This window comes from Diaphorina citri, unplaced genomic scaffold (assembly GCF_000475195.1).
Source record: "Diaphorina citri unplaced genomic scaffold, Diaci psyllid genome assembly version 1.1 scaffold1704, whole genome shotgun sequence".
Lineage (NCBI taxonomy): Eukaryota > Metazoa > Arthropoda > Insecta > Hemiptera > Psyllidae > Diaphorina > Diaphorina citri.
Window position 1 is genome coordinate 35,931 of NW_007379130.1, and position 21,912 is coordinate 57,842.

General features: G+C 39.2%; 3 protein-coding genes across 3 annotated transcripts in view; 1 reads left to right on the forward strand and 2 right to left on the reverse strand.

The window, feature by feature from the left end:
• LOC103516929 (MICOS complex subunit Mic60) overlaps positions 1 to 6,405 on the forward strand; it is a 15,634-nt gene extending 9,229 nt beyond the window's left edge. Inside the window, exons 4-10 of the mRNA XM_026829205.1 lie at positions 340 to 433; positions 1,192 to 1,256; positions 1,352 to 1,434; positions 1,796 to 1,816; positions 2,353 to 2,499; positions 5,444 to 5,738; positions 5,906 to 6,405. Coding sequence (XP_026685006.1) covers positions 340 to 433; positions 1,192 to 1,256; positions 1,352 to 1,434; positions 1,796 to 1,816; positions 2,353 to 2,499; positions 5,444 to 5,738; positions 5,906 to 6,080 — 880 coding nt within the window. The 3' untranslated portion in view covers positions 6,081 to 6,405. The remainder of the gene's footprint in view (positions 1 to 339; positions 434 to 1,191; positions 1,257 to 1,351; positions 1,435 to 1,795; positions 1,817 to 2,352; positions 2,500 to 5,443; positions 5,739 to 5,905) is intronic.
• A 2,949-nt stretch (positions 6,406 to 9,354) lies between these two features.
• On the reverse strand, positions 9,355 to 16,646 carry LOC113470632. Its single transcript, XM_026829206.1, has 6 exons — positions 16,622 to 16,646; positions 14,366 to 15,183; positions 12,513 to 12,694; positions 11,339 to 11,420; positions 10,631 to 10,889; positions 9,355 to 10,580 (listed from the first exon to the last, which is right to left on the reverse strand). The coding sequence occupies exons 1-6, from the start codon at positions 16,644 to 16,646 to the stop codon at positions 9,355 to 9,357; spliced, it is 2,592 nt and encodes an 863-aa protein (XP_026685007.1).
• A 9-nt stretch (positions 16,647 to 16,655) lies between these two features.
• The window catches only part of LOC113470633, a gene marked incomplete at its 5' end in the record, with an annotated part of 8,966 nt that continues 3,709 nt past the window's right edge, over positions 16,656 to 21,912 (reverse strand). The window contains 3 exon segments of the mRNA XM_026829207.1: positions 16,656 to 17,508; positions 17,985 to 18,341; positions 18,486 to 18,559. Coding sequence (XP_026685008.1) covers positions 16,703 to 17,508; positions 17,985 to 18,341; positions 18,486 to 18,559 — 1,237 coding nt within the window.

Consider the following 21,912-nt stretch of genomic DNA (forward strand, 5'->3'; position numbering starts at 1 on the left):
ATTTGGACTAGTCTACTCTCTGTTTATAGTCCCCTAGCTAGTCGCTGATCTACTCTCTGTTTATAGTCCCTCAGCCAGACTCATTAATTCAAGTAAGTAGACTTGAATTAATGGGGACAAATCAAATAACTACTGATTGCACTAATTCTCTGCAGATTGTATTTAGATAAGATTTTAGTTGAGCAGTATTGTGTCTTGTGTCTTATCGGGCTGGCACAGTATTCTACCCATCTAGGACTTTTATTATAAAATTTCATTCTCATATTTTTAACCATTTCTTTAGGTTTTCAAATTTGAAATGAGTTGTATCACCAGATTATTTCTTTGTTTTATTTTCAGCACCTTGGGGAAAATAGAAGACATCACCGGTTTCAAATTTGAGTCTGAAGCACCCGGTACTTCATCATCTCCTGCCACTTCTTCATTAGGTATGTAAGAAACCATCTTTAGATGTTTTGATTTGGGTTTGGTGTTTTAGAAATTTAGACTTTCCATCTAAGAGAATTTGGGTTTTAAATAATAGTCACTGAGAAGGTGCGCGTGTCGTATACGTCACACTAGGCTCTTGTGTAGTACAATATTTTGAATATTTATTGTATTTGCTAGTGTTGTAGAGTGGTGAAGAGCACCAACTGTAGAGCTCTGCCCGGGGTACTGGGTTCGAAAACCTAGGTCTGTCAGACCATCTGAGAAACATAGGTATCAATATTTTTACGTCACTCACGTTCAGACTGTGACAGATCGCCGCTTAGGAACGCGTGTGGTGGACAAATGTCGAGACTGAGGTCTGTCAGATGGTCTGAATCTTTTTCACCATACCACGTTCCAACTGTATGACAGACCGCAGTCTGTTAGACCTGGGTCTCTCAGAGTTCAGAGCCTGAATTGCGGGCATAACGTGAGACTGGGGATTTCCCTTGGATATACATGAAATTGAGATTTTTCTGTATATCACAAGAGCCTAGTGTGACGTATATGTCACATGCTGTATCTCGAGAACGGTAAGTGATACCGAAATGGTTCCAAAACAAAAATTGTTTGTTTTTATCTCGTGAGTTCATATTTTTAATCGGTTATTGTAAATTTGAAAAATAATAATAATAATAATAATAAAATTGCCCATAATATCCCTGAAATTTTCCATAATATCCCCAAAATTTCCCATAATTCCTCACAACGAGGTTGTTTGAGGAGAAGGCCAAGTATAAGGAACAGATTGGCGTCATGATCGGCCGCATGAAGGCCTTTGAGGAGGCGTTTAAAAGTAAGTTGAAAAGTGGTAAAATTGCCCATAATATCCCTGAAATTTTCCATAATATCCCCAAAATTTCCCATAATTCCTCACAATGAGGTTGTTTGAGGAGAAGGCCAAGTATAAGGAACAGATTGGCGTCATGATCGGCCGCATGAAGGCCTTTGAGGAGGCGTTTAAAAGTAATTTGAAAAGTGGGAAATTCCAGCTTTTTTTTTATCCAACGTTCTTTTGAGGAGGCTTTTAAAAGTAAGTGTTCACCGTACTATATGTTTATTGCTGAAGATGCCCTCACAGGCGAAACTAGTCCTCCTTTATAATGTAACAAATTGAATCCTCCTTTATAATGGAACAAATAAGTTTTACCCTTCAACAAAAGTGAAGTAGTATTCGTTTTCCAGTATCTGGACTGCCTATCCAGGCATACATTAGTCTAAACAACATAAAAAAGATTTACTTCGAAGACCGATTCCCACTGTCCGTTTAAACTTTAAACCCCATTTCTTCTTTTCCTCTTTTGTTCCAATATAATCATGCTATCAGATCTGGGATATATTGTGAATGGTAAGCAGAAGCCATGTGCTTTTTATCTTGCTCGATGAATGAGACTTTTTCTGTTTTTCTTTTTTTTTTTTCACTCTGATTCGAACGAACTCTAATTTTGTTTTTACCTTTTTTTTTATTTTGCAGTCTGCATGCGTTTGGCCAAGCCTATATTTTTTACTCTCTTTCTAGCTATTCCTTCGTTTTCTTATGATGTCTTTTGATACTTTCTCATGATATTGCTCATAGCCTTGTGTTTTTATGATTATTTTCAAATATTTAGATTCCTTGCTCATGCTCAGTTCTTTCAGTTTGTTCTTTGGAAGATGATTTTTAGTTTTCCATTTCATCCTTTGTTCAAATGTACCTATCATACGACCTTTTCAGTTGGTTTTCAAAATGTGTTTATAGTTTTCAAGTTACCTTTAAAAATCTTTGAAAATAAAAATCTCTTTATTTATTGCTCTGATTCCGATCCATTCTGCATTGTGGTTTGTTCCAATGTCTTGCTGTATTTAATCCACTTCTGACTCGGTTTCTTTATTTTCTATTTGCAGAGCGAGCCTATGCAGAAGAAGCAGTTCAACACAGTCAGGCCCTATGGAGTGCGTGTCAGACTCTCATCCTGAGAATACAAAACTCCATCACACCCCAGGATGTGAAGCCCCTCAAATCCGAAATAGACGCTATCAAGAAATCTGCAGGTAAAGTTCAGATAATACTTAAACGTTTCGTGATGGGTATTTGTCCAGATAGTCGACACGCCTAATGTTTCTTAGCTTGAGTGTTAGAGATTTCGCATAGCAAGCAAGCAGCGACATAGGATACAGGTTGATTCAAATTTTGCTGAATGAGGCAAAAGGAAACAAATTAAATCTTCAGCCTTTAATTACTTGTTACTTGATGTATATTCCTCCAATTAAATAAAATTACATTTTTTTTTTTTTTTTTTAGCTCTTATAGTTTGATTGTAATTGGACAGCATTAAACAGAAAGAAACCAGTCAACATAAACCAGCTTTTAAACACTCTAAAAAATGTGTAGTTATTTGGTATTTTCATAGAACATAATACAGAAAGAGTCTTCAGTGATCTTAATCTAGAAGCAAACTACTGAACAAGAAGAACTGGGAGTGGAAAAAAATCTTTTGGACAATTTAAATTTACTTATTTTTCGATGGCTCTTCTCTGCTTTTCTGTCCAATTATATTTTATTACCGCACACACTGTTTCGTGCTAATATCTGCATTGAAACAAAAGTTTCCCTCCCAAACAAATTTCTCACCCAAACTTTCTAAAGCTTCCAAGGATTATAACAGATCATTGGTGTAATGGTTAGCACGACAGACTTTCGAGTTGTATCAAGGTGTATTAGGCCATTAAGTAGGGAACAACATTTGTGACAAGTACCTAAACAAACATTGAAGTATGCATAACACAACCAAAATTCGTTTGCTTATAAATTCAAAGACTTCCTCTTTTTTAGCACATATTTTTCAAAACAGGACTTGTCCTCTTTATCCATCTGCTGAAAACTGCCTTTATAATCTTTGTATCCCACTTCCTCACTCAGTCTCCTATGTCTCCCAAGAATTCCTACTTCCCCTGTTCCCATATGGAACGATCTGCTGTGAAGAAGCTTTGGTATTTCCTTAGGAGTGTTAGTACCACCTCTTTTGACTTGACCAGATTTTTTCACATCTGGGTAGTTCGTTTCGGCCAAGTACGATTGTTGGTTGAGGTTCCATTGTTCTTCAGTGTGGGTCGTACTTGAAAATGAAGATCTTCTTGCCAGGTGCTTTCTTCCAAATCCTGCTGATCTTGGCACTTCAATTCTTATCTCTGACGAGTTTTTGTTCGTGTACCCCAAACCAAGAAGGTCCGCTTCATATTTGTGTTCAAAGAGAGCTTCAAATCTGTTCTTTTTTTGTGCTTCTATGAGATTCTGTGTTTGGAAGTTGTAAGCTGTCATGGGGTTTTCAAAAATGCTACACACGCGGTTCCCGGTTTGGCCACCCCTGCTGTATACATTTTACCCAACCTGTTGCAGTCGGGAAAACTGTACTTCCTTTAGTAGGTCTACGTTGCTATTTTTGTAAACATCCAATGTTCGCCTTTTTTGGGAGTGATTTTTCTGATCACTGAATTCTCTCGCCACGGGTCATTTAGGAAACGTATTCTTTTGTAAATTATTACCAATCTATTTTACCTATTTTTTATTTCTAAGTTCTCTGTAAATTATTTGTTTTTAGATAAAATATTTCAATGTGTAGATAGCTAAATATTTTTACCCTAAGGGGAAAAAATTAAGAAAAATCAAATAAATGTGCGCTTTTTAAATTTTAGACCCTGGGAACAAATTTGGTCTCTCTCTCTCCCCTTTTCCCCTTTCCTCTCTACATCTCTCTCTTTCTCGTATTTTCCAGCCTTTCCAAAGTACTTAGTTATTGGAAATTCCAAATTGTTCGAAGGGTTTTTGAACAAGAAACCTTTTACATTGAATAACCATTCTGATTTATGCAGAAGGAATAAAATTCAATCTAATTATTAGATTACTAATTAACTATTCCCTATTCCAAATGAGACAGCTTTTACAGACCTGTTTTAAATGGCTGCATGCATTAGTTTGACGAGAAAAAAATAATTTCTTCCCTGTTATTGTTTTCTATATCTTGAAATTCATTTCACTAATAAAGGCTGGTATTCCCGAGCACCTTTTGGTCTAAACTTTTAGACTTGAGAGCTAGTTTTACTGCAGAATAAGCTTGGACAACGAGCCCTCCAGTCAAACCTTATTATTTTTAAGTATACATATATTATATCATAGTTAGGTAAATGCTAGGTTGGTTAGGTTTAGTTAGAGCTAGGGAAATTTGTAACTAGATAGCTAGTAAAGGGTCCGCCCGTTTGTGTAACTAAATAAATAAATATAAGAATAAGAAAACTTATCTATCAAGTGCCGAACTACCTCTAAAAGGATGGTCAGTAATACCAGCCTAAACTAACCCTCTCTTTGCAGAAAAAAAGAACTCAAAATGGATGATAATTATAATTTCCATATGAGTATAGTAATATAACTAACACCAATTTATTTTATTTACAATAATTTTCCCATATGAGTATAATAATATAACACTAATTTATTTTATTTACAATAATTTTCCGCTTGTACAGGGTAAAAACTAAAATATGCTTCGTATAATTTCAACTGTAATTGGCCAGCCTAGTTAGCTTAGTTGGTAGTGCGTCTGCCTTGTAAGCGCTAGGCCGCGGGTTCGATTTCCGCCCGGGGCGGATTTTATCCTGATGGGATTATGTTCGTTCTCGGAACGGCTGGCTTTCTCCTATCCTGTCTTCCTTCTCTCTTCGATTTCGGGACGATAAGACCATAGCAGTTACAGTTCCCTCTGTCAAACCTCTTAAAAAAAAAAAAAAAAAGCAAGCAGCGACATAGGATACAGGTTGATTCAAATTTTGCTGAATGAGGCAAAAGGAAACAAATTGAAACTTCAGCCTTTAATTACTTGTTACTTGATGTATATTCCTCCAATTAAATAAAATTACATTTTTTTTTTTTTAGCTCTGTATAGTTTGATGTTTCTCCGTTTTAAGATGATATCCGCCTAATCTCACCCCCCCTTTTTTTCAGCCAAATCTGACACATTTGTCGAGACGATCTGCGCGGCATTTCCGAGCGCGGCGCTCAGTCGCGGCGTCTACTCAGAACAAGCTCTCCGGTCTCGGTTTATCGGCGTTCAAGACTCGGCCTACCGCGTTGCGCTGGTTCCCGACGAGTCCGCGTCCCTACCTTTGGTGTTCCTGTCCTACTTGCAGTCCCTGTTCATCATTCGGGGCCTCGCCGCTATCTCGCCCGAAGAGATCCGAGATGAGCCGAGCGCGAAACTCAACTCGTTGAATACGTATGAGATTCTGGAGCGAGCAAGGTGAGTGATACTTATAAATTTTACCTATGAAATATATAAGACCTTGTTTAGACTGCGGGGGTAAAGGGACTTTTCAGTCTCATTCTGGCAGGATAAACAGGGTATATTCTACTATTCTATTCTCTTCTAAGTTCAAACATATTATTTGCTTTCTATTCCGTTTCCAGGTATTTCGTGGATCGAAGTGATCTCCTACAGGCGGTCAAATACATGAACCTCCTACAGGGTGGCGCCAAAGCCGTCTCCCAACAGTGGATCGCAGACACCCTGGTCTATTTGGAAACGGAAACCGCGGCCAAAGCCCTCCTGAGTCACGCGGCCTCGGTGAGCTTCGTTCAGTAGATGCGGCCCTCTCTGCCGCAGGGCCGGCCCCGTGTGGCCTTTGGCCGGAGAATCCAGGTGATCCGTGATAAGTATGGGTGTAAGTGAAGCTTTGACCGCAGTTTTGGACCGGCTTTTGAAGCCCCATGTATTTGTTACGGGGTCGAGCGGATTTCGAAAAATACTTCTTGTCTATCGCCTTGTGTGCGGGGGTTAATTTCAACTTTAACTTTGACTTGAGAAAGCTCATACTGTATACCAGGGGTGGCCAGACTTTTTTCGTTGCGGTTCCCTTCTTAACTTTCAAAAGTATTCGAGGTTCCCCTCCCCCCCACCCACACCAAAAGAATAAAATATGCATAAAATAGTCTTAATAGGTAACAAATGCAGTTAAAAATTTAAAATCATCATGGAAATCGAGTCGGAAATTTATTAGCTTTCGAAAGTGGAAATGGCAGTGTAAAAATTGGGTTGAAATTTGAAATTTATTGGCTTTGGGAAGTGGACATGGCAGTGAAAAAGTGTGGACATTTTGTCAAATTTATTGAACCAACCCAACCTAATTGGTGTAATGGTTAGCACGACAGACTTCGAGTTGTATCAAGGTGTATTAGGCCATTAAGTAGGGAACAATATTTGTGACAAGTACCTAAACAAGCATCAAATATGCATAACACAACCAAAATTCGTTTGCTTATAAATTCAAAGACTTCCTCTTTTTTAGCACACATTTTCCAAAACAGGACTTGTCCTCTTCATCCATCTGCTGAAAACTGCCTTTATAATCTTTGTATCCCACTTCCTCACTCAGTCTCCTATGTCTCCCAAGAATTCCTACTTCCCCTTTTATCCAACCTCATTGGTATAATGGTTCGCACGACAGACTTCCGAGTTGTATCAAGGTGTATTAGGCCATTAAGTATAGGGAACAACATTTATGACACGTACCTAAACAAGCATCATGTACAACCAAAATTCTTTGCTTATAAATTCAAAGACTTCCTCTTTTTTAGCACATATTTTCCAAAACAGGACTTGTCCTCTTTATCCATCTGCTGAAAACTGCCTTTATAATCTTTGTATCCCACTTCCTCACTCAGTCTCCTATGTCTTATATAAGGTACGTTCTAAGAACGACTGGCTTTTTCCTATCCTGTCTTCCTTCTCTCTTCGATTTCGGGACGATAAGACCCCTTTTTTTTAAAAAAAAAACATCTTTCAGGATTCGATGTTGGCTCTCCTCGGTACGTTTCAAAATTTCCTACGAATTATTGTCTGATACCCCCCGGTATTCGCGAGAAATTGAAAATACAAGTTGGGCGTCAAACTACCCCCTCCCCCTGCCTTCCACCCTGTAATGGGGATGCACAAATTGGAAATGCAAATTGTTTACTTTTTTACATAAATAAAACGGAAGAAAAAGAAAATACATACACAAAAATTCTTCTGTAAAAGGAGGAGAGAAGAGGAAGAAAAAGAGGAGGGGAAGGAGAAGAAGAAGAGAAAGAAGGCGAGGAGAAGAAGAAGAAGGAAGGAGAGAGAGGAGGAGAAGGAGAGGAAGAAGAAGAGGAAAGAGGAGGAGGAAGAATAGAAAGGAAGTATAAAAGACGAACTAAAAAATGTAATAATGTTGCCACACAAATTCGGCACCCTGTGAATATACAGGCTGTAACAGAAGACATTTTTTGAAGAGGTTTGATAGAGGGAACTGTAACAGCGGAGATCTTTTCGTTCCAAAATCGAAAGTAGGTAGACAGGATAGGAGAAAGCCAGCCGTTCCGAGAACGAAAAATAAAAATAGTTAAAACTAGTCTAATTAGTTTGGAAGATAGATAGGCTGCGGATTCGATTCCCGCCCAGAGCAAAAGTTATCCTAAACAAATAAGGTTTGTTCTCGGAAAAGCTGAGTTTCTCCTATCCTGTCCTCTTCTCTTCGGTTTCGGGACGATAAGACCTCCGTTGTTACACTTCCCTCTAGCAAAACTCTTGAAAAGAAAAAGAAAAAAAGGAGTAATTATTTTTTGTAACACCCTGTAGGTATCTCTTAGATATTCTGATGCTATATCATTCCCCTATCTCTTTGGAATTTTCCTGATATACTTTTTTTCTCTTAGCATGTTATTGTGTTGAATATGTAGGTAAGTTAGGTACTAAAATACTAATGCTATCGAGTAGAGGAGGACTGTAGAAAGTGGATAATATGTGTTTTTCATATAAGACGCCTGGTAAACGAACAAAAACATGAAATAGTTAGGTGGACTGTAGAAAGTGGATAATATGTGTTTTTCATATAAGACGCCTGGTAAACGAACAAAAACTACATGAAATAGTTAGGTACGAGTATCTAAGTATACGTACCTATGTATCTACCCTTTTCGAATCGTTGTTGTTGGTTTCCCCTTTTTTATCGTCATTAGCGATTTAATGTAGGATCAACAGGTACCTATGGGGAAAATGTAATGCTATTGCAGTTAGTAGTACGGCTTAACTTGTCAGTGAAATATTGCCATTTGTAGCAATGAAAAAAAAAATGCCCGTTTTACAGACGCTTAAGAGAGAGAGAGAGAGAGAATTTCAATAAAACAGCAGAAATTCAATCCACAACACATACCTACAGAGAGATAACAAATATTTTGGATTTTTTTTTTCTTTTTTTTACAGCGAACTATAAATCTGAAAGCCATCAAATGAAAAATTGACGCTTCTCTATACATTGTAGACCTACTTATTTTACACACAGTAGGTATATAAGTAAAACTGGTTGACTTCTAAGGTCGCGGCTTCGATTCCTGCCCGGGACTTCTTTACACACATACCTATATAGGATGTAGGTATATGATTTGTTTAGACACAATGAGTATTGGTCAATATCATCTTTAAGTAGGTACCTAACTACTGAAAGATCTCTGTCAAAGGAAACCATTAACCTTTAAAAGTGTCATACATGCCACTAAAACCAAAAACCCATGCTCCGAAAGCTTTCACATAAGAGCCCATTTTGTCCAAAATGTCTTCCGACTCAGTTGCAATATGGCGTCTCTATTACTAGGGGAGGGGGGAAGAAAAAAAGGGGGAGGGGTGGAAGGAAGAAGGGGCTTTCTCCTATCACTTTCTAGTTTTCCATCTTTACTTTCTTTGAGATTTTTAAATTTGTCACTCATTTCTCCACCATTTTCTTCATTCGGAACTGTTCCTTCATTGATACATTTCACACTAGCAGTCCTAAACAATCTACAAAACTCGTGCTCCTCAGTATCTGTACAAGAGGCATTATATTTACAAGTCGTCGCTCTATTTACAGGCTCAAACCGATTGAACAATTTACACACGGGGCAGTTTTCGTCGGACAAAATGTGGGCCTATCACTTTCTAGTTTCCCATCTTTACTTTCTTTGAGATTTCTAAATTCATCACTCATTTCTCCACCATTTTCTTCATTCGGAACTGTTTCTTCATTGATACATTTCACACTAGCAGTCCTAAACAATCTACAAAACTCGTGCTCCTCAGTATCTCTATCACCTTCTAGTTTTCCATCTTTACTTTCTTTGAGATGTTTAAATTTGTCACTCATTTCTCCAACATTTTCTTCATTCGGAACTGTTTCTTCATTGATACATTTCACACTAGCAGTCCTAAACAATCTACAAAACTCGTGCTCCTCAGTATCTGTACAAGAGGCGTTATATTTACAAGTCGTCGCTCTATTTACAGGCTCAAACCGATTGAACAATTTACACACGGGGCAGTTTTCGTCGGACAAAATGTGGGTTCTATTTACAATTCGTTCACCAACTCCTGGTCCCGTATGATCCATCCCACTTTCCCTCAAATGAACCATCCCACTTTCTCTCAAATGATCAAATGTATGTCCCGTATGAACTATTTCATCAGACAAAACGTGGGCTCTATTTACAATTCGTTCACCGCGAGCAACGCCAGCTCCCGCGTGACCTATCCCTCTTTCCCGCAAGCGATTCACATCTTCATCTTCACCGCTGGAAAAGCTCTCAACTGGCGTATCCTCATTTCTCACGCTGCCCGCAGTGCTTACTCTTCCCGCGGCCGCGGAGCGAACCTCTCTCGCGTACTCTTCATGCTGGCTGCAACAGTGAGACCTCTCGGCGCACCGAGACCTCTCGTCGCATCGGGACCTCTCAGCGCATCGGGACCTTTCGGCGCATCGAGACCTTTCGTCGCGGGACGGGCGTTTCGGCTTCCTCACACAAACACTGTGTTTCTTCCCGCCGGACGCGACGCTGGAAATCGAATACTGGTGTTTCATACTGGACGACGTAACGTTAGTCGTAGTCGTCGTCACCAAGGAGTTCGTCAGGGTGTTCTTCCGACTGACATTCCCGGAGCAGACCAGAAAGAAGAGACGGTTGTTGATGAGGAAGAGTTTATAGAAGCCGTTCCGGAACTTGCTTGACATGAGGTTATACAGGATGGGGTTGATGGCGGAGTTCACGTAGATCAGAATACGGGAGGTGTACACGATGCCCAGGTAGAGGTGGAAATTCCGGGTGTACCACTCCCAGAGTTCCGGGAGCAGACCAGGAAGAAGAGACGGTTGTTGATGAGGAAGAGTTTATAGAAGCCGTTCCGGAACTTACTTGACATGAGGTTGTACAGGATGGGATTGATGGCGGAGTTCACGTAGATCAGAATACGGGAGGTGTACACGATGCCCAGGTAGAGGTGGAAATTCCGGGTGTACCACTCCCAGAAGAGCTCGGTGGGAACTATCAGGATGATGAGGGTGATGATGCGAAACGGGAGCAGGAGGAGGAAGAAGCTGATGACCACTGTGCCCAACATGAGGATGACCTAGAAGAAGAACAAGGGTAGTTTCTTCATCATGAATTCATGAAATTATCTGTGGTAAACTAGAGAGTCTTTAGTCAATCTTTACTGTGATCGATGCTAACTTGCTAAGCCCTAATACTGTCAGTATAATGTTAGAAGATTAGAACCTTGCATGGTTCTGTTGGAAATCATACATAGGTCAGCAATAACAAACATATTATTTATGCCTATATTCCAGACTTAGTTATCTTGGAGGGCAGAACATCTGCCTTGTATGCGTTTGGTCGCGGGTGTGATTCCCTTTATTTCATACAAATAAAATTCTTTCTCCGAACTACTGACTTTTTCCTATTCTTGTCTTTCGCCTCTCTTTGATTTGTGAATGATATAAAGACCCTCGTTGTCTCATCGTCCTTTGTGTCTTATAAATCTGTCGCCGCACCCTAATAAAAATAATTGTAAATAATTACCTGTTTGCGGTAGCGTAGAGAGGCGGACGACGTCTGTATGAGTCCAGGGGCGGGTTTCATGAGGTTCTTCGATATGCGGATTGGCGACCAGTGGCGGCATTACTAGAGTAAAAATAATAATAAGTATTATAGAAATGGCAGTGGTAGAAATGGGCCCCGGGCGGGAATCGAACCAGTGGCCTAGCTCTCACAAGGCAGACGCGCTACCAATCAAGCTAACTAGGCTGGCGGATAAAAATTAGATATTTTCACCACACATAGGTTCATGATTTACCTACCTTTTAGATATTTACCTCAGTGGCGTAGCGTGGTCTAAATTCAAGTGTAGGGCGTGTAGGGCACTAATTTCCATCATCCATGCTTCTTCATGGATTGGCATAGACAAGTAGAAGTAGGTACCTACCTACCTACCTATGAACTTTCTTAGTTCCACACTCGCCTTAGTATGCCTGATAATCCTGGCTAGGAAAATTGTTCAACTTTGAAAAAAAAATGTGTAGGTACTTATTTTAATTTTGATACCCATAAACTTTTACATGGAACGCACGGTTTAGGAGTTATACGCGAAAAACTGACAAAAGTGCGAAATTTCGGCCATTCCCACTTGTTCCAAAAAAATCGTGTCGTGCGTCAGTGTGAACACTCTGTTAATACATTGCCTTCAAGGCCATTTTGTGTCGTTCGGAAAAAAATCGTATCGTGTGTGATGGGACACTCTCATTTAAATTACATTGCCTACAGGACATTCGGAAAAAAATCGGATGAAACTCACGACAAGTGGGAACGGACCTATAGTCGACAATCTAAACTCATTTCTCCTTTAAAGAGTGTTGTTTATGGGTGCGAATTCTTGTTGCTATGAAAATAGCTCGGAAATTGTTCGGTTTAAATTTCTTGGAATGTTTTGTGTTTATACAAATGAAATTTGAAAAAAATATATACGAGTAGGGAGTAGGTTACCTACACTTATCCGTGTCCAAAAACAGATATACGAATTGGTAATAAGTACCTATGCAAAATACGTACATACATAAATACCATAAATACTTAATATAAATAGATTACAAATTACAAATCTTTTTGAAGCAACTTTACGAAAGTAAAATACAATGAGAGAAATAAGTTTTAACAAAAATATACATAAATGATAAAATATGTCGATATGCGGGAGTACAGCATGATGAGAATAAAACAGGGGATGATGTAGAAGACCACTATGGACGTGGAGAAGAAGGTGATACGCCAGGGGGTGTCGGCCTGCGTGAGACAGACGGGGCCGTAACTGTCGTCAGGCCTGTAGGACGCGATGTTGAGGAGGGGGCTGAAAACAAGTCCCCCGGGGGGAGAAATACTTTGCTTAAAAAGAACGAAGGTCCATTGCGTTGGGGAGAAATAACTCTTTTTTTTTCGCATTGGGTTTCGTAGATTCGTAAAAGCTTAACAGATCCTTTTTGGAGCTGTTTGGGGTTTAATTATTGGAAAAGGATGAATTCCTGAACCCTACCCCCGGGACAAGAGGTTGGAGAGGAGTCCTGATCCGGTGTTACTCATACTACAACAGGGGGCTGAAATAAGTCCCCGGAGGGAGAAAGAAATGCTTAAAAGAAGGGGCCTCACTAAATTTGGGCCCTCAAAGGAGGGGCCTCCATTAATAAATTTTCGCCGTAAAACAAACTTTGGGCCCAATTCGGCCTTGGATACAAAGGCTTGGATAATAATTTTGCCCAAAATTTAGTGAGAACTATGTGTGTGTGGACATTGCTTTAGAGCTTGTTCAAGAATAAGAAAAAGAAACATGATTTTATGTGTTAAACTTCCAAATTTCTGATTGATTTCTGATGTCATCCAAAGACCAAAATACATTGGTAGGTGAATAAGTTTGCAAAGTTTCGCCTAAAAGTGACTCAAAAGTTACAAGATCTAACCCATACAAACCTGGATGGGTACATAACATACAGAGATCTTCAGCTAATAAATAAATAATTTAAATAAAACCATGTAAAAAAATCCTGATACTATTTTTCCATATAAAAAATGGAAATATTGAAAAGATAACTTGGGTTTCTTCATTGTGTCGAGAAATGCATTTCTTGAGGAGAGTGTATTCCTAAAAGTGACTCAAAAGTTACAAGATCTAACCCATACAAACCTGGATGGGTACATTACATAACATACAGAGATCTTTAGCTAATAAATAAATAATTTAAATAAAACCATGTAAAAAATCCTGATACGATTTTTCCATATAAAAAATGGAAATATTGAAAAGATAACTTGGGTTTCTTCATTGTGTCGAGAAATGCATTTCTTGAGGAGAGTGTAATGTATTATTTATTACAAACGATAAAAACTTGGAGTAGTTCTCCATATCGGTAATACAGGGTGGCCTGTAAGTTTGGGAGATTTTTCCGTGAAAGAGAAGGATGAAGGAGGATAAAATTTTGGAAGGCTGTTGTCCCCCAAATCGCTAATCTAATAATCCTGTGTAAGAATAAAATTGCCAGCCTTGTTAGGTTGGAAGGTAGAGCGTCTGCCTTGTAAGCGCTAGGTTTTGGGTTCGATTCCTGTCCTCCTCTCGGCGCACCGAGACCTCTCGTCGCATCGGGACCTTTCGGCGCATCGAGACCTTTCGTCGCGGGACGGGCGTTTCGGCTTCCTCACACAAACACTGTGTTTCTTCCCGCCCCCGTGAAAGAGAAACATGAAGGAGAATAAAATTTTGGAAGGCTGTAGTCCCCCAAATCGCTAACCTAATAATCTTGTGTAAGAATAAAATTGCCAGCCTTGTTAGGTTGGAAGGTAGAGCGTCTGCCTTGTAAGCGCTAGGTTTTGGGTTCGATTCCTGTCCGGGGCGTATTTTATCCTGAACAGATAAGGTGCGTTCTAAGAACAACTGGCTTTTTCCTATCCTGTCTGCCTTCTCTCTTCGATTTTGGGACGATAAGACCTTAAAAAAAAATCTTTCAGGATTTGATGTGGGCTCTCTTCGGTACGTTTCAAAATTTCCTACGAATTATTTTCTGATACCCCCCGGTATTCGCGAGCATTCAGGGATATTGAATGTCGAACTTTGTACTCTTGTTGTTTGAGTAGTTTATCAACTAGTCCTTTGTTGATCGATTCAAAGTTTACATAGTTATTGAAATCATTGATGCCTACGGGAACTTGTTTCTCGTCACATTTGCAACAATTGTTGGGGAATTCATCATGGTCACTGACATCTTCATTGATAAAACTCAGGGATATTGAATGTCGAACTTTGTACTGTTGTTGTTTGAGTAGTTTATCAACTAGTCCTTTGTTGATTGATTCAAAGTTTACGTAGTTATTGAAATCTTTGATGCCTACGGGAACTTGTTTCTCGTCACATTTGCAACAATTGTTGGGGAATTCATCATGGTCACTGACATCTTCATTGATAAAACCATATTGATCAACTGGGCAGTATTCTTGGTCGTTCGATCGACTTCTATGCAGGTACCATAGAACTTTTTCATTTGTCGCATCCGTACAGTTCCAACTGTGGTGGTATTCGTTTTCCAAGCTTGTAGCTTTCAATTTGTGGAGTTTTTTGCGTTCAAATTTGCCTCTGAAATCACTTTCGTGGAGGAGATTTTCCAGGTTTTTAGGACCATCGGGATCTTCAGGACAGTTATTTTTCATAGGTTTGTTCTTGACACCATACACTTTGTCTACAAACAAATCATAGGTAGAGCTTCGTCGCAAAACCTTCTTATCTCTATGAGGTACAGCCTTTCTTTTATCCACTTTTACAAGTTCGTGCTTATCATCAGAGTTTCCTTGGCCTTTGCCGTGTACCTCTTCTATTTCTAACTCTAAATCCCCTGTAATTTTTTTGTGTACAAGAAATTAATTAAAGGGAAGGAGGGAAAAGGAAGAAAGTGAGGAAAGGAAAAATATTGTGGAAAAACTGTAAAATAAGTAAAAGTAAAACAGTGTCACTTGAAAATGTAAGTGCGAGCACTCTTTTGAGCCAATTCGGATACTAACCACGTGCAACGTTACTTAACTTTAGTGTTCCATCGGGAACTGGCGAATTCAACGTGCAATCGCAGCTGGCACTGACTAAAATATTATTTGCTGTTTAGTCCTTGGCAATCGCTGCCGTTGGCTTATCTTGAAATTTGTATGAACGCCGTGAATCTATTTTACATATGCAATGTGCCACGCATAAAACATGATTAGTGGATGTGACAGCTTTATTGTGTTTCTTGTACTGAATGCTAAGTTGTTTTGAAATTGAAATTGAAATAGATTTATTGATCAATCAAATATTGATCAATCAATCAAGTTTTCATAATGTTTTTAATGTACTGATACCTACCAAAAATTAAATATTAAATTAGCTTTTTAGAAAGGTGCCAAACTAGTGGAAAAGTGTGTCCCTTGTAGGAAGTAGGAACTCGTACCTACTTTTATGGAAAACTTTTTCCCCTGAAAAAATAATAGTGATTTATGTGTTTTATACAGTTTTGAACTTTCGAGCGCTTTTAACGTCACAAAAAGATATTTCTGTAACGCCGCGCTGTATCTCTGGATTTCACAAGTTTTTTTTTACCTACCTACCTACCTATTTTTCTATGTCATTGGTTTGGGAATGTTTAGGGTTGAAATTCAATAAATCTCCGTAAGAAGGATAAAATATTTACATAGGTAAATAGTTATCTAAATCGCATCGTCCCCTACCATATACTTATGTACATGTACTTACCTGTCCAAACTACTAATGACAATAATAATAATAAGAAAGCTAATAATAAATTTAAAAAAATACAGCCAGGAAATTTAGGTAGTAAAAATCTGTTTGGTTTTTATTATTATTTATTTGGAGAGAGAAAGAGAGAGAGAGAGAGAGAGAGAGAGAGAGAGAGCATTTCATTCATTAAGTATGTAAATTTTATTATTCAATATTTTTATTTTTAATTTAATAAATTCATAGGTAAATAGAGTTAAGAGGAGTTAGAGAGGGTAGGCAGTAATTTTACATTTTTTATTTTATAATCAACTATATTAAATTCAATAAAATATACCTATAAATAACTTATAGGATTCTTTTTGTACAAGAAAATTAGCTATTTTTTTATGGTTTCCTAAAATTTAGGTAAGTAAATTTGTCAATAAAACATGAAAATAGGTAGGTATTCAAAAAACAATAACTCCGGGATTCGAACCCAGCACCTTTGGGTCAAGCACCTGGCTTCTTCCTCCCAGTTACCTATTATTACTTTTGTCAATTTCTTTTTCGTTTGTTTCCAAACTTACCAAGGTAAGCATCTGAAGCCTTCATTGTAGTTTCTACAAATAAAATTATTATTTTCTTTGCAAACAGCCTTCCTTTGGTCCTCATACAAAGGTTTCCTCGTTGGAAGAGTCCTTCATATCAAACAAATTGATGAGGACATTACTCCCCGAATTCTGGCCCTTGTGCGTCTGTGACGTAATCAAATCCTTGACGTCATTCTCCGAGTTAGAGTAGGAGAACGGCGCGAGAAGGTCCGGAGCGGGTGGAACACTAACGAGATCCAAATCCCCGAGATCAAACGAGTTCTCCCGACGGAGCTTCGGCTTTTTCCGGCTCCTTCGTCGTTTCATTTCTATTCGGATGTCGTCGTAGGATTTCTTGTACTTCGTCTTCTTGATGAGGTTGGAGTGGAATTTGCTGGACTTGGCGCACTTTGGCGGACTTTTGAGATCGGTTTGGTGACTAACAGCAGATCGCCCATTGCAGTGGGTGTAGTCTATATTATTTGTTTCATGTGGTAGTTGTTTGGAATTAGTTTTGTCAGCACCTTGAAGATCGTTTCTTATAGACGTTTGAATATTACCTGAATTCCCTGTATTTATTTTAGCCTTTTCAATTGGATGCATGTCGGGCTTTCTATTTGGAATTTTGCTTTCTGGAATAGTTTGGTCTATTTTGGCAGAGAATAGATTATCACAGATCGGAGAGAGTTCTTCTAGGACAGGCGACATAACTGTGACGGCACTGGTTAAATCTTGATTGGTTTTAGCCACAAGGTCATTGGGTTCTACCAATCGCTGTGCTTGGGCAATACTAAGATTTCTGCTGTGCTTTTTGGATAGCTGTGCATGAGGAGGAATGTTTTCAATTGAACTACAACCACTTTGGTCAGTTTTGTTGGAGGGGACTTGGCACACTTTGGGGGACTTTTGAGATCGGTTTGGTGACTGACAGCAGATCGCCCATTGCAGTGGGTGTAGTCTATATTATTTGTTTCATGTGGTAGTTGATTGGAATTAGATTTGTCAGCACCTTGAAGATCGTTTCTTATAGACGTTTGAATATTACCTGAATTCCCTGTATTTATTTTAGCCTTTTCCATTGGATGCATGTCGGGCTTTCTATTTGGAATTTTGCTTTCTGGAATAGCTTGGTCTATTTTGGCAGAGGATAGATTATCACAGATGGGAGAGAGTTCTTCTAGGACAGGCGACATAATTGTGACAGCACTGTTTATATCTTGATTGGTTTTAGCCACAAGGTCATTGGGTTCCACCAATCGCTGTGCTTGGGCAATACTGAGATTTCTGCTGTGCTTTTTGGATAGCTGTGCATGAGGAGGAATGTTTTCAATTGAACTACAACCACTTTGGTCAGTTTTACTGGAGGAATCAGTACTGGAACAAGAACTCGAAATGGTGCTCAAGATTTGTATGGAACTTTGGATTTTCTTGTTTATTTCATCGAAATGTGGGTCACCTCTATCACAGTGCCTTTCAGAAAATTTTGAATGAAGATTTCTATCACAGATAATATTTGGTTGTGTGTCGGTTTTGCTGACAATATCAATGTCTAGCAGAGTTCTGCTGTAACTTGCACCTTTAGGGTTGGTACAGTTGGCTTTGGAATGTATTTCATGATCATGGATAGCGTTTGGATTAGGTGGATCAGGTTCTATTGTATCTTCTTCGTAATCTATGCTAGGAATATCCTGTAAACTGCCCATGTTGCTTTCACTATGTGTGCTATCCATATTGTTAGTCACTTTGGAATGTATTTCATGATCATGGATAGCGTTTGGATTAGGTGGATCAGGTTGTATTGTATCTTCTTCGTAATCTATGCTAGGAATATCCTGTAAACTGCCCATGTTGCTTTCACTATGTGTGCTATCCATATTGTTAGTCCTATGGAAGGCATCAGCATTATGACAATCAATGGGTTTTGTAGTAGACTGTCTGGGACTACTTTCATTATCCACTTTTTCCAAAGTTTCATAAGGAGTTTCTACATTATCATAAATACTTGTCCGATGTATGGAAAATCTACCTTGCTGATTATTTTGGTTCGTTTCATCTGAATCTCCATCATCTTTCTTGGGCAATTTTTCACTGAATACATTCAAACTTTCATTGCTGTCATAGGTTGTAACTCTGTTCAAATTTTCCAAGTCAAACGAAACATTTGATCTTTCTAGCCTTTTCCATTGGATGCATGTCGGGCTTTCTATTTGGAATTTTGCTTTCTGGAATAGCTTGGTCTATTTTCGCAGAGGATAGATTATCACAGATGGGAGAGAGTTCTTCTAGGACAGGCGACATAATTGTGACAACACTGTTTAGATCTTGATTAGTTTTAGCCACAAGGTCATTGGGTTCTACCAATCGCTGTGTTTGGGCAATACTGAGATTTCTGCTGTGCTTTTTGGATAGCTGTGCATGAGGAGGAATGTTTTCAATTGAACTACAACCACTTTGGTCAGTTTTGTTGGAGGAATCAGTACTGGAACAAGAACTCGAAATGGTGCTCAAGATTTGTATGGAACTTTGGATTTTCTTGTTTATTTCATCGAAATGTGGGTCACCTCTATCACAGTGCCTTTCAGAAAATTTTGAATGAAGATTTCTATCACAGATAATATTTGGTTGTGTGTCGGTTTTGCTGATATGCCAAACAGATGAGGTTTGATTTCGGGACGGCTGGCTTTCTCCTATCCTGACCTCCTTCTCTCTTCGATTTATAATTTTCGATAGAATAAATCTTCCGCTATTACATCTATTGTTTTTTTTTTTTTTTTTTTTTTTTTTTTTTTTTTTTTTTAAAAACCCAAACATAGAAAAAATAAAAAATTAAAGGGGGGGGCTTCATTTTTTCTTTTTAAACTACCAACGATCGAACAAATTAAAATCTGAAGTGGGGTGCCATTCCGGTGACTTCTCATGACCTCAGATAATTTAGGTATTTCTCTTTATATTTACTTTGGACTTAGGTGAATAGGGCCTTTTTTGCGACCACCTGGTACTGAAGGGGTTTCAGGAAGTGGTAGAAATTAGAGTGAACTCCCCTCAGTCAAGTGTTTATTGCAGTTCTGACCCCACTGAAGGGGAGATTATTATTTGCAAGTGGAGCGGGGGGGGGTTAATGTTTGCAAGTGGAGGGGAAATTACTGTTTGCAAGTGGTTTCGTGGTTGAATTCCAGGACATTAAAATAATGAGGGGGGGAGAAATTAATTCAAAGGAAGGAGGGAATAGGAAGAAAGTGAGGAAAGGAAAAATATTGTGGAAAAACTGTAAAATACGTAAAAGTAAAACAGTGTCATTTGAAAATGTGAGAGAACTGTTTTGAGCCAATTCGGATACTAACCACGTGCAACGTTACTTAGGTAACTTTAGTGTTCCTTCGGGAACTGGCGAATCCAAGATGCAATCGCAGCTGGCACTGACTAAAATATTTGCTATTATTTTAGTCCTTGGCAATCGCTGCCGTTGGCTTATCTTGAAATTTGTATGAACGCCTTGAATCTATTTTACATATGCAATGTGCCACACATAAAACATGATTAGTGGATGTGACAGCTTTACTGTGTTTTGAATGAATTACCTACCTACCTTGTACTGAATGCTAATTAAGTTGTTTTCATAATGTTTTCAATGTACGGATACCAAAAAATTAGTGTCAAGTTAGCTTTGAAGAGAGGTCCTGAACTAGTGGAAAAGTGTGTCGCTTGTAGGAAGTAGGAACTCGTACCTACTTTTATGGAAAACTTTTTCCCCTGAAAAAATAATAGTGATTTATGTGTTTTATACAGTTTCGGCAAGATGAAGAACACAAGAATGATAAGAACGAAGTACGTGGCAGGCCAGATCTTCTCGGCTTGAGTGAGGCAGACGGGAACAATACTGTTGTCGAAGTATTGCGTGTGCTTGTATTCAGTGATCCATGTGATGGGACTGTGAACAGGCAAAACAAAACGAAGGGAATGTTAGTGAAAGAAAAAAATCTAGTCATCGGTCACAGTTGTAAACCAAATTGATGACGGCATTCACAAAATCTATCCAGTTAGGCCAGCCACTCACTATCAGATGGACCTGTCAGGTCTACCTGATAGTGAATGGCTAGCCTTAAGATTCTTCGACTTTTCTCATTTTGTCTGGAAATTGTTTGTGATTTCTTTGTTCGGCGTTGACTTCTGTGTCATCAGCAACCTTCTTGTGGAGCTCTGGTGAGAAGAGTTCAGCGTCGTGGTCAGCGTGCCTGTGTAGGTGAACTTGCGGTTGTTCACATGGCGAATCCCGATCAACTTTTTGAACCCTTTGCGGAATTTGGAGCTCATGATGTTGTACAGAATAGGATTGATGGCGGAGTTCAAATACAGGAGGATGCGACTCACAAAGAGGACTTTATAGTAAGTGATGAGCGTGAGCTTCTTGATGCTGTACACATTGTCGTCCGGGATGATCACAATCCAAAGAGCGGCTCACAAAGAGGACTTTATAGTAAGTGATGAGCGTGAGCTTCTTGATGCTGTACACATTGTCGTCCGGGATGATCACAATCCAAAGAGTTATAATTCGGAATGGAAGTAAACAAAGGAAGAAGGACAACACCACGAGAGCTAGCATCGTCACAACCTGGCGTCGTGCTCGTTGGTTATACATATTATTATCGTTTGTGTTATTGATCTCCGCCATGAGATTCTTCGCTATGATGGCGTAGAGGACAATTAGAAGGATCAGCGGCAAGATGAAGAACACAAGAATGATAAGGACGAAGTACGTGGCAGGCCAGATCTTCTCGGCTTGAGTGAGGCAGACGGCGCCAGCATCGTCACAACCTGCCTCCTTGCTCTTTGGTTATACATATTATTGTCGTTTGTGTTATTGATCTCCGCCATGAGATTCTTCGCTATGATGGCGTAGAGGACAATAAGGAGGATCAACGGCAAGATGAAGAACACAAGAATGATAAGGACGAAGTACGTGGCAGGCCAGATCTTCTCGGCTTGAGTGAGGCAGACGGCTCTTCCAGCTTGTGACCACACTGTCGACACGCTTTGTTCAACAGCTCATCGATGTCTTTCGACTTCGTTTGAAAACTTCCCGAATTCTTCAACAGGAGAAGGTTTTTGTTTTTGCTCCTATCAAACAACATACTGTCCGTGCTTTGCCGATACAAGTTCTTGTTCTTGAAGCTGTTGTCATCATTGTAGAGGTTCGGCGTTGACTTCTGTGTCATCAGCAACCTTCTTGTGGAGCTCTGGTGAGAAGAGTTCAGCGTCGTGGTCAGCGTGCCTGTGTAGGTGAACTTGCG